The following is a 13,298-nucleotide window of genomic DNA, read 5'->3' as shown; positions in this document are numbered from 1 at the left end:
CATTAAATCCCATTGAATCAAGCCAAACATGGCAATAAGTAAGAGGTTTCCTTGCCTACATTCCCTCATCTCTTCAGCTGAAGAATCATCATCCATTTGAACACTACTCAGTGGAATCATGGAGGGTGGCAAGGATACAGAACGTACTGTGGATGATGGACTTTAATGCTCATCACCAACAATGGCTCAGCAGCACAGTTACTGACCAAAATCCAAAAGCATACAGCTGCCATATTGTGTCTGGAGCAGATGCTGAAAGAGCTAACCACAGGGAAAAGCATACATAACCTAATTCTCGCTAATCTGCCTGCCACAAATGCATTGTCCATGGCAGTACCAGTAACAGTGACTGTTGTACAACCTTTGTGGAGTCAAAGTCCTGTCCTCACACTGAAGATACCAGCCATCATATTGTCTTGCATTACTACTGTACTAAAAGGGATAGATTTTAGATGATATCTATCAACTAAAGAATAGGCATCCTCAAGGTGCTGTGGGCCATCAATAGAAACAGATGGTACTCAAATAATCTGCAACCTTATTCTACCATTACCATCAAGTCAGGCGATTAACCTTGGTGAAGATATTGCACAAGATTACTCACATAGTAAATAAAATAAGCACCAAGAGATAGACAAGGCTAAGTGATTGCACAATGAACAAATCAGATCCACATTCTGCAGTCCTGCCACATCCATAAATGGGAATAGTAAGACAATTTGCTGGGAGGAGAAAGTTCCACAAATATTCCAGGGAGCTCAACACATCAGTGTAAAAGGTAAGCCAAAAGTATTTGCAACAATCTGCAACCAGAAATGTCAAGCAGATGATTCAACTTGGTTTCCACCATGGATCCTGAGCATCACTGAGATCTCTGTGCTGGAGGCCAAATTTAATCATCTGCTCGACATTTCTGGTTGCAGATTGTTGCAAATACTTTGGCTTACCTTTTACACTGATGAGTTGAGCTCCCCATTGTTCAGGATGGGAATTTGTTTCGCTCCATGTGATAACACGAATTGACTGAAGGCAATGAATGTTGCAAAGCAATGCACCCTGACAACATTCAAGCAATGGTACTGAAGATCTTTGCATCAGAACTGCAGCTACAACATTGGCATCTACCCAGCACAGTGGAAGATTACCCAAGTCTGTCCCTATATACCAAAAAAGAATAAATCCAACCAATTACTGCCTTATCTTCTCTCAATTATCAGTAAACTAATAGAAGGTATCATAGACAATTATCAAGCAGTACTTGCTTAGAATAACCTGCTTATTCATTTCAGTTTGGATTCTGCTAGGGCCACTCAGCTCCTACTTATTATGCCACTCACTGCAAGTTCCCCTCGAAACTACTTATCATTCTGACTTGGAAATATATCACCATACCGTGGCATCATTGGGTCGAAATCCCCAAAACTATGTTCCGAATGACATTGAGAGTGTACCAACATCAAATGGACTGCAGTGGTTTAAGAAGGCAGCTCATCACTATCTTTCAAAGGACAAATGGGAATTGGAAATAAATGCTGTGCCAGCCAGCAAAATTCACACCTCATGAATGCAAAACAAAATCAAAATAAATTAGAATGAATGCACTAAACTGAAGGTGTAAAATCAAAACATCATTGTGATAACTGCATTCTTCAGTTCAAAACATTTATCTTTTTAAGACAGTCAGCACTGCTGTGACACATGATTAGTATTAAAGGGTGAAAGAGAGTGCCCTTCTAATAAAATATCATTGAGGTATAGAAAGCAAAAGAGAAAATGCTGTAAAATCTCAGCAGGTTTGGCAGCATCTGTAAGGAGAGAAAAGAGCTGACGTTTTGAGTCCAACTGACTCTTTGTCAAAGGTATAGAAAGTTCCTTCATTGATTGCTTTATAAGCTTAGTTATACTTGAGATGTGGGTCATCTGCCATTTTCCAACTGCTAGCAAAATGAGTGTAAAATGTGTACCATCTATAATTAGTAAGCACTTTCTAAACTGTAAAATGTTGTCCTAAAATTTCAAAATATCATAATATTTTTGACAACATTTTAGTTGTCTCAGTGCAATAAGACAGCAAATTTCTGTAATTGAATAGCATAATATCAATTAGGGTTATTGAGTTTAATTTCCTCTTCAGTCTATAGACGTACAGCAATTTCAGTATAAATCACATGAAAATACCTGACAGCTTCACATCAGAATTCCATTAATATGTTTTTAAATCCTGATAATATTTCAGTAATTTGAAAAATATTTTAGTATGGCTGATCAGTTAAATGAACTAATGCTTGTTTTAACACATTAAAATATAATAATATTTGTTTAGTTTTCTTCAGTTTTCTCATTCATTTATAATTTTAGAAAAATAAATACAGTCAACTCTGAATATACAGAAAAGCTTTGTTGAGAATTTTATTTTTGGATCATGAAAGAAAACTACTGAGAATTGGACGGATGAAAAATGTCAATACCTTTAGAATCTAAAATCATGTGAAGATTTTTTGATAACTTTACACATTTGGCATTGAATCACAGAACCCTTAGTGTAGAAAAAGGCCATTTGACCCATTGAGTCTGCAGCAACCCTTTGAAGAGCATCTCATCCAGACCCAGCACCCCATCTCCATAACCCCACATTAATCCACCTAGCCTGCACACCCCTGTACACTATAGGGCAATCCACCTAACCTGCATCATCTTTAGACTGTGGGAGTAATCTGGAGCACCTCGGCAGAACCCCACACAGACATGGGGAAAACATGCAAACTCCAGACAGACAGGCACCAGAGGCTGGAATCAAAACCAGGTCCCTGGCACTGTGAGGCAGCAGTACTATGCACTTAGTCACTGTGCTACCCAGAAAGGAGTTAGCTCAGTAGAGCCTTGGCAATTGCACTTAGTTGCTAACTTTAGCAAGAGATGAAACAACCTGGAATATGGAATAAAAACATTAGGTAATTATGACAGGCATTTTTGGGAAAAAGTACAGATAATGAGTAAATGTCTGAAGCTACAGTAACTTTCTCTTTAAGAGGAATAAGTGATTAAACAATTACACTTCAGAATCTAGCTCAATATTATATACAGGAATTACAACAAGAAAGTTGTGGATGGAAAATGTTTACAATATTTGTCCATACTTCCATCTATTCAGTCTGTACATAATAGTTTACTGATTACTACAATTTGCAAGATGCCTGAGCAACTTTAGAGCTGGTTTTCCTGTTTAGGACTCTGCAGATATATCCACCAGCGTCCAATAACTTCTGCAAATCCACTCCCTAGAAAACAGAATAAGACATATTGCATTAAATCATAATATTTGATTAGAAAGACCAAGATTGATTTGCCTTCTACCACCGTGGTGGTTGTACAAAATATTGCAGCTTCTCATTAATCAGAATATATCAGCTTCCAAAAGACCCAGAAGAAAGGGTAACCCTCAGCTGGAGACAGCTGAGAATGAAGGCCAAAATTTTCTTTCTCCTCCCATACATGCTATACTTAAAAGTTATATAAAGAACAACACAGTGCAGGAACAGGCCCTTTGGCCCTCTAAACCTGCACCAACACATTTTGTCTCAAAATTATACACTATGCCAAAAGGTATTCCGCCAATTAAACCTAAGATAACTCTGATTTAAGTATGCTGTGACATCTACTGTACTCAAGCACATGAAATTATCACTTGGGTATGTATGCAGCATTTGTATCAAAATAATAATAATATTTAGAACTGATACAGAAAACAAGATGACATTTACATGTAGATGTATAAAAGAGAGAACAAAATATGAAATGTAATCTTTTGCCTTGCCCCAGATTCAGAAGATTTGACAGTTAGTGGCTTGTCAAACTAATCTTCCTCATTCTATGATGCCCAATCTAAATCATTTGCTTGGATTAATTGTTGGCTTTACTTTCTAAGCTAATCCCACATAATTCTTTTACAGTTTATTTAAACTATCAACTGGCATTCTGTCATAGTGTGTAAACCAGAAAGTAAATTATATGCAATACTTCTGAATATCAGTCAGAAATTTCTAGTTTCTGCAGTAAATTATATTTGTATAACACTCCCCTCCATCAAGTTTAAAGCCCCTCCTCTGATGAATGCCTGGTGAGAGAAATGGAGAAAATGGGATAACAATCCTCATGCAGAATAACATGAGGGTACTGCAAGGGATGACACAGCAGATCCAAGTGAACAACCGAAGTCCCTAGTTGGTGGCAATGTGCTTTCAGAGAAAGTTATGTAAAATTAGAAAAATCTTTTTACTACAGTTTGCTTTTACTGAGCTGAAGAACTAAACTTCACTGGGTCAATTCTTCTTTTGATTGTTACAGACATCAGATAACAACATGAAAAGCTAAAACAGAAATTGGTCCCTCAAAGACATACATACAGTGTGAATTCCCAGCCCATTCAACATGTACACTACATCCTCAGTTGCCACATTTCCGGATGCACCTTGTGCATAAGGACAGCCACCCAAGCCAGCGATTGATGAGTCCACTGTTGAAATTCCCATCTGAAAAACAAATAGAAAACTCCAGATTAGAAGAACACTTAAGTTACTGGGCAGCCAGCTATGGTTAATAGTTAATCAAGATTATGGAGACAACTAAATTTCAAATGAATTAAAAATAAACAACAAAAACCTGTTCCCCAATTGCACGTCTCATATTGCTTTCTTAGTTGTTATTTGAGGGTGTATGGGATACATAGTTTAATTCACCTTCATAGTGGGACATATCAAAATGGATTGGAGCCAAAGTCTAGACTTAGATGGTCAGATTCAGACCAGGAAATGGACAGTAGAACATTAGTTAATGATGTAGTCAGCAATACACAAACAAAAGAAAATAAGATTAAAAGTGTTCAGCAAAGGGAAGTTACAGGGATGAGCTGTTTATACTTCAATGCATTTTTAGTGTTACAAATAAAGCAGAATGTACAGGTTTTGGGAAGACAGGAGGGGAATTACTCACCTCAGATTTTTAGCCTTTAACCTGTTCTTGTAGCTCCAGTACAATACTATAAGACTAACTAACCTTGCTAACCAGTCTATTATGTGGAATCTTGTTGAACTCCTTGTTGAAGTCCATATTGAGAATGCCTACCACTCTGCTTTCATCAATCTTCTTCGTCATCTCTTCAAAAATACAGAATTAAGTTCGTGAGACACAACTTTCCACACATAAAGTCATGTGACTATCGGTAATCAGTCCTTGTCTTTCCAAATGCATGTAAATCCTGTCCCTCAGAATTCCACTCCAACAGCATAGGCTTACCAGTCTATAATTCCCTATTTTGCCTTCCAGCCTTTCTGAAACAATGGCACCACATTAGCTAGCCTCCAGTCTTCTAGCATCTGATTCGTGGCCGTCAATGCTACAAGGGCCCAGCAATCTTTTCCCTTGCTTCCCACAAAGTTCTGGGAAACACTTGATCAGGCCCCAGGGATTTATTTACAATAATTCTGAAAGAATTCCAAAAAAATTCCAATAAGTGTATTATTAAAAATTTATTGATGTATTCCAAAAATCGTTTTTCTAAATATAAGTTTCTCAGCTAAAAAAGAAGTTTTGCCTATCTCTCTTGGTTTTCTTTATAAGGCAACAGACTGTCAATATAAACCAGTTTAGACTTTTGAAATTATTTTAACATCTTAGTTAGCATCAATACATTAGAGATTTCAAAAAAGTTATCACCACAGACATGAAGTGGTCAGTTTTTATCCCAAGAAAAGTATGCTAATTAAAATTGAGAAGCAGGAAGGAAAAAAAGATAATTAAAAGGTGCATTGTTTGTGTAGGTTGGTCAGTGCTGTACTGATTAAAATCAGTATCCAGTGCATGTACAGGCAGTTCTCCAACCACACGATAACTGTGTTCTTGTACCACCCTGCATTATAGAAAAATCGCACTTTAGAAACAGCGCTGTGTGTTAGCAATATAACTGCAATATAGCCAACACACACTTTAAAAGTGCATTTTAGAAACAGTGTTCCCAATTCATCATTCACATTACGACGAATTTGCGTTAACCAAACCTTTGCAGCAGAACTACCTGTATTATTAATATTGTGTATCGGGCTTTATCAGAAGTATTTGGTAAGTCAGAAAATGCTCAGGTACTTATGGTACTGATGCTGCAACCCAGATAGCTAACTGAATTAATGTATACCTTGTACAGGTAATTGTGAGCAGAGGCTGACAAAGGGTATAGCAATTATAGCTGAAAGCATACAATTAGCAGTTATATTTAAGATAGTATTAGAACTGTGAAATCCACATGTAATCTGCTCAAACTCAGTTTATCAAAGCAATTTTACTAAAACTCAAGCCTCACAGTTAAAAACAAAATGCACAAAAAAAAGTCTTAATTTGGAAAAGTAAACTTGCCTCTAGTGCTGTAAAGACATTGACAAGAGCCTGGCCATATGTATCATGACAGTGTACTGCTAGTGCACTGACTGGAATCTCCTTGATTACAGCGGTCAGCATTTCTCGCATGCTGCCAGGTGTTCCTATACCAATTGTATCCCCCAGGGATATTTCGTAACAACCCATGGAATACATTTTCTTGGCCACCTGTAAAACAAAAGAGCACAATCAATTGCAAAATTAATACTGGTTAATTTTACAATGCATCTTAATATTTAGTCATGTACATAAAATTTTAATGTAGAAAATTATGAGAGCACATTAGCACATCTTCTTTTGCATTTAAATTAATTTTCATAATATCTGTTTCATACATTTAATGATTTATTACCAAAGTGTTCACTGACTACACAGTACAAAAAAAATGTTTTTATAAATTCCAATGTGTTCCTTCTTTTCCCTAACTCTCATCATACGTGCCTCAGCAACTTTAGTTGGGGAAACATTTCCTTCATAAGGGCAGCCAAGGACACAGGATACATATCTGGAAAAGTAGAAAAGACCAAGTTCAATCTAAAAATGAATTTAATATCATCATGGACAGAATTTGTGCTCCCTTTACTACCCTCATCAGTATGTTTGCAGAAATGTGTTTTCTTGTCTACAGACTAAGTATCACAATTAAATAAGTTTGTCAGCAAACTGGAGTTCAAAGACAAACAATGATTATTTATTCTCATACATTTAACCCAAAAATGATGCAACTTTTCACTCATTTGTCTCACATGCACATAAAAATTTGACACATATGAAACCAAGTAATGTTATAGATTGTAATGATCTCAATGAATTTTGTGACAGGTTTGTAGTGTTAGATGGTTTTCATATTTTAAATTGGAAGTGAGGGTATCGTGTAGCAAAGGATTCTCAATTGAACCAGGATCACTTACTGATGGCATTGCCATTAGGATAACTTGCAGCTAGTTCAATGGCTTTCCAGTAGAACTTCTCATTGACTTTAAAGCAGTTAGCAACATGATTTAGTCATCATACAAAGTTCTTTTCTCTCTCCCCCACCACCTCACCTGCCAGACCAAGCAGCGGTGTACGGTATATGCTAACATTCTATACTATTGTTTAACATCTTTTCACCCAGTCCAAGTTTGTGTGAGGAGGCTATAATACAACAGAAGGTTGATAGGATCCATCCACATCCTTCTTATACACATCTTCAATATAAGCTTTGATGTTCTAATTCATCCTCCGCAAAAAGGAAAAAAAAGAGCAAGCTGCAATTTTGTGCAGGTAATCCTTAAGCAGAATGATGTGTGTATTCTTCAGGTGGCTGAATGTCCATATTTAATTAGGTATTTGTTTTCGACTTGCGACTATCTGAAGCTGAAATGTAGCAGGTTACATGATTTGCAGTAGCCATTTTATATCGTTTGTGGTGTGACTTGCTCTAAAGAATCAAAGAATTGACTGCAAGATCATACCCCAGCAAAACAATAGTCTCTATGCAAAACAATTTAGATAAATAACAATGAAACCTCAACTAAAATGTAACAGGTTGAAACATGGCTCAACATTTCAAAAATCTATTTATTGCTATATTAATGATCAGTGCTAGTACACCAAGGTGTATACAGTCATTAGGTCCAACTTGATCAGCAATTGTTTGCCTCACTGTATGTATCAAGTTACTTTGAAATTATGTACAGTACTTATCCAAACAGAATTTGCATGATTGCATGATATTTGCAAGGTTACAACTGCCCTCCTGTGGCAGATAACAGCAAGTACAATACAAAGAATTGCAGCTGATTACAATAAATTAGTTACAGGCACATAAAATAAATTTTATCCATTTCCTACACCTTTCCAAGCACCCCTTTTCTTCACTCTTTAAAATTTATCTTTATAATACTGCAGTGTCTAGTTTCTGCTAGAAGATTGTTAATTTAAAAACTTTCACTTACAGTTAAACAATCTGCAATGACAAAAGGTTTCTGTTTCGGCAACAGTAGAATGGCCTCATTACCTACTTCTAGAAAAATTGATTTCCCCCAAGACTGAACAGGCTAAAATATTCAAATTGATAATTTAATAAAGGAAATGAATATTATTTGCAAAATGTTTTCAAAGAATAATCTGCAAGTTTTAAAAACAAATCAATGCTTTCAGCTGAGAACTCTTATTTATTGAAAATGTGCTACACAGAAGCTAATTTTACATTCCTCACACAGATTAATAACCTAAAATAGGAAACCCCAATTAAAACCTGAATTAAAGAACCGATGTATAAAACTTTGACTGTAATAGTCAAACCCAAAATAAATACTAAATTAAGTATGTACCAACACACCAATGGTATTTGCTTGCAAAAATTAACTGAAGTTTAAATACTCCATACAATGATACATTTTACAAAGTTACAATTAATTGCATTACATGCAATGTCAGACCAGGTTACAGGATTCCATACCTTTCACATCAATGGATTTGGCTCTAGAGTTGCTTTCACTGGGAGTTATTGTCTATCCAAAAGTTCCTTGCTATGGTTAACATCCAAATGACACTCCTCTACAATCTCCTTAGCTCGGCTCAAAACAGTTTTAGTTCGGAATCTTCCCCTTTAATAAGCCCAGTTAAATAGTTTCATCAGCTCTCTCAGAACTAAAGCTGCAGCAGCAGACTTGTCCAATTCACAATCCTTACTTCCCCCATCTTCAACCTTCTGTCCCTTTTAAAAGTTTTAAACACATACAGCTCCTTGTAAAGCTGCAGAATAAAATTATCAATGAGAGTTCAGTCTGTGTGTACTGAACAATTTATCTTTCCTTTACAGAATGCAATTTAGTTTGACATTGGATTTAACTGGATGTTTCACAAGTTCTCTGTCAAATATCAGGCTTGCCAGATTAGGAAGAGTATCCTTGATTTAAATTCATTTAGTTGATTGATCAGAACTCAAGGCCCCGTGTATTTTTCATAAAACTAAATCATTTTGCAACTTTTAGAAAATTCTCTCAAGGAAAATAAACAACCCTAGAATAAAAAAAATGCTTACAATACATATAGGTCTATTCTCAAGCATTGATTTAAATCTTCATCTAATTCACCTAGAAACTTGCTCTAACAAATTCATCAGCTGTTTGAGAAGATAAACTAATCTGCAGTTCCTGTATTGCTGTACGTAAATCCATGTGATCCATGTAAACCATTGTTATGTACCTCAATACTTTTAAGTCAGGTCTGTAACACAGCAATTTCCAAAGTACTTCACAAATACATAGATCAAGCCAGAAAGAATGAAGCTTGGCTGCAAAAGTGGATTTTAAAAGATTTTTGAAGTTGAACAGGGGAATGGAGAGATTTTTTGGTACTTCAAGAATTAAACTGAAGGCTCTCCAAGCACAGCTATAAGCAAGTAAAGGACACGTCGAAAGCAAAAATCAAAATAATGTGACAACGGATACAGGGCTGAACAAAATCATAGATGGTGAAGTCAAGTTATGATATTTAAAAATGTTTTAAAAATTATTGCATGGGAACAGGAATAAAGCCTGGGACTGATTTCCAAGTGAGGCCTTTTGCAGGATGAATAACAGCAGAATGTTGTCCATTTAGAGTTAATGAATTGTGCTTTAGGAAGGTCCCAGATAAGTCTGTGACAGGAAGAAATTTGAAAACCTCAGGAAGAGCAGCAAATGGGGAGCAACTGGCTTGTCTCCTTGTTTTAGTAGGTTGAGAATGACAGAGTTCAGCCACATTTCATTTGTATTGCTATTCAATATCCTGTGCTTAACAAAATTTATACATGGATATCGAATTGGCATGGACGAGTTGGACCAAAGAGCCTGTTTCGTGATGTATAACTCTGTGACTCTATGTGCCTTAAGTGCATACTGAAATTGACACAGTCGCAAAGTACGATATGTCACATAGCCTGCTAACACATTTTGTGTATAAATCTTAACAGCAAGAGGATAAAAGGGAATAAAATTGGGAAATGATTAAAACATTGAATTATTTACAGTAGATGCTTTCTTTCTAATGTCAAATCTCACAATAAGGTTGTTGCAGTTTAGCTGACAGCAGACAAGGTATTTTTTAAAATTGCAATACACCGGCAATTTCTTGGATCACTTGCTCTGGGAGTAATCGAAGAACTATTTTAACTTTGAATTTCATTATATATTTGATTGTGTTATTGAGAGATTTTGAAAAAATAAAGTTGTCTTCAAAAATGCAAAATACGTTTCACAACATAAAAACACGAAGGAAGATTTGCAATCATACCCTCGGACTGGAATGCTTGAATCCTTTGCTGCTTTCATCACCTCTTCAAACCGTTGTAGACTCTCGTCAATGGAACAGTTAATGTTCCTTTTGCTGAACATTTCTGAGGCAGCTCCAAAGATGGCTACCTCTTTTGCACCTGCCTTGATCTGTGAAAAAGTTAATTATGCTATTTACTATACAGGCTAAAATAGAACACTACAGATCAAAGCAGGTTCTAGTCCTAGATTATATCACTGGGATGACTATAAGTGATGAAGGAATCCAGACATTAAATAATAAGTAAAACTAGGCACCTATGACAAGCTAATTATAAAAAGTACATGGACGCGTGATTTATACCAATACCAAATTCTAATTGACTGTCAGGAAATAGTGTAGTCTGCTTTACTTTTAACTTCTGTTTATCATTTTTCACTTAATTCTGTAAGGTAGCATGTCATCAGTCTCCAAACTTGAGTCTTAACTTATCCTCTACAATTTATTTTCCAAATTTAGGGGGTCTACTATATCCTTTCTAGCATGTTTTCGTTCATCGTGCTCCTGAATTGGCCAACATTTGAAAAGCTTTATAACTATAACCTGAGTAAATTAAATTTGACAGATATTTTCTAGACAGTATAGATATTTCATTCCAGGAATTATCTAGAATAATGGTTCTAAAATTATATCACAGATGAACATCTTGCTTGCCTTCAGTGGTCTGACAGTTACCGACCAGAGGACTACACCTGCTCAATAATCTATGTTAAGAATAAACGTAGCTTTAGTCCTAACAGACTATAGAGCTACTCTCTCGGAGCCAGACTGGTAGTGGTTTAACCTGAGGGTCACAATGCCTCAGGTGAGCGATGAGGTAAAGAAGGAGAATCTTTAAAATACTTGAGGGTCCAAAACACGATGTAGTTTACAGTAAACCAATAACTGAATGCAATATAGTGCTGTACTGCATTACCAAGTTTTCTGAATGCCAAAATAATGAATGGTTTTATTTGTAAAGCAGCAAAAAATGATTAAGGGACAGAAAATTTCCTAAGGTGTTATAAATACAATTGAAATGTGATTGGTTAACTACTGTTACTAAACAAAGCTTCTGAACAGCTCAAGTGTACAGGAATTACTGTATTGTATAGCAAATGCTGTCAATATTTGATCTTAAATCAGGTTTTAACTAAATATCCAAAACACTACATCAGGAAACTCTCAGATTTTATTCTTTCTCAATAAAATAGTCAATACTTTTATGCATAGATCTATTTAAATGGTAAATAGAGTTAACTTCACAAATGCTTTTTAATTTACAGGAAAATGAATGAATAATAATTAAATTCAAAGCATGAATATTTGATATGCCTATACAAAGTACAGGCATCTAAACAATTGGTCCAATAGAACCCAGGAATTATCAGGTCATTAAAATCAATGAACCCACTTAAATTGAGAGAGAGAAAAAGAAAATTAAAACAATTGCAAAGCAGACTGATTTTGAATCAAATGCAGGTGAATTTTATACAAACCACAGCACATTATACTGACTGAAGCATAATGTACATTTATATTAGACAATTAGACATTATTTCACCAATGAAAGCAAAGATTCATTCAATCTTTTTGGAAGTTTAAGAATAACTCATCAATTACAATTCTTTGAGGTAACATGTGCTATGGTAAAGAAGAACTATTATATATACTGTACTTAGATTTCTAGATGGCATCTGATAAGGTACCAAGTTTTTTTTGTGTGAAGTTAAAAACTCATGGTGTAGGGAGTAGTATAGTGGCACCAACATAAAATTGGCTGGGCTAACATGAACCAGAGAGTAGATATAAATAGATCTTTTTAGGGTGGACAAGCTGTAATGAGTGGTGTACCACATGGAGTCGTGCATGTATCTTAACTATTTACAATTTATATAAATGACTTGGATAAAGGTATAGAAGGTATGATTGCCAATTTTGCTGATGATACAAAGATAGGTAGAAGTAAATTGTGAAGACGACAAAGAAGATTAAAAAAAATACCAATAGGTGAAATGAATGACCAAAGATGTGGCAAATGGAGTAAAATGTAAAATTGGCCATTCTGGCCGGAAGAATAAAAAGAAAGTATCTAAAAGGGATTGCACAGCTCGGAGATGCAGAGTGATCTGGGGGTCTTTATGCATGAATCACAAAAGGTTAGTATGCAGGTACAGCAAGTAATTGAGAAAGTTCAGAGAATGTTATCAGTTATTGCAAGGGAAACTGAATGCAAAAGGATAGAGGTTATCCTTCAGTTATACAAGACAGATGAGACCACATCTAGGAGTGCTGTGCGTCATATTTGTCACCTTACTTAAAAAAGGATGTGAATGTGGTGAAGGCAATTCATAGGTTTACAAAGGATAATAGGAGGGGTGTTTTATGAAGAGAAGGTTGGACAGAGTAGACTTGGGAGTTTAGAAGAATTAGAAATGTTCTGATTGAAACATTCAAGATCCTGAGGAGTCTGGACAGGGTAGATGTGGAGAGGATGCTTCCTCTTGTGCAAGAATCCTGAACTAGAGTTTTTTTTTTAAATATCAAGGGTCATCATTTATAACACAGAGAAGAAGTAAAAATTCCTGTCT

General features: G+C 35.7%; 1 protein-coding gene across 2 annotated transcripts in view; it reads right to left on the bottom strand.

Moving 5' to 3' along the window:
* Positions 1 to 3,002: 3,002 nt before the first annotated feature.
* Positions 3,003 to 13,298, bottom strand: part of hmgcl (3-hydroxy-3-methylglutaryl-CoA lyase) — a 32,961-nt gene continuing 22,665 nt past the window's right edge. For both annotated transcript variants that reach the window (XM_060847424.1, XM_060847423.1), the window contains exons 5-9: positions 10,690 to 10,838; positions 6,868 to 6,931; positions 6,406 to 6,594; positions 4,404 to 4,529; positions 3,003 to 3,278 (exon numbers count right to left, since the gene is read on the bottom strand). In XM_060847424.1, coding sequence (XP_060703407.1) covers positions 3,177 to 3,278; positions 4,404 to 4,529; positions 6,406 to 6,594; positions 6,868 to 6,931; positions 10,690 to 10,838 — 630 coding nt within the window. In that variant the 3' untranslated portion in view covers positions 3,003 to 3,176. The remainder of the gene's footprint in view (positions 3,279 to 4,403; positions 4,530 to 6,405; positions 6,595 to 6,867; positions 6,932 to 10,689; positions 10,839 to 13,298) is intronic.

The sequence above is a fragment of the Hemiscyllium ocellatum genome, chromosome 30, assembly GCF_020745735.1.
Source record: "Hemiscyllium ocellatum isolate sHemOce1 chromosome 30, sHemOce1.pat.X.cur, whole genome shotgun sequence".
In the NCBI taxonomy this organism is placed as follows: domain Eukaryota; kingdom Metazoa; phylum Chordata; class Chondrichthyes; order Orectolobiformes; family Hemiscylliidae; genus Hemiscyllium; species Hemiscyllium ocellatum.
The sequence above is the reverse complement of the archived record's forward strand: the minus strand, read 5'-3'. Positions and strand labels throughout refer to the sequence as shown.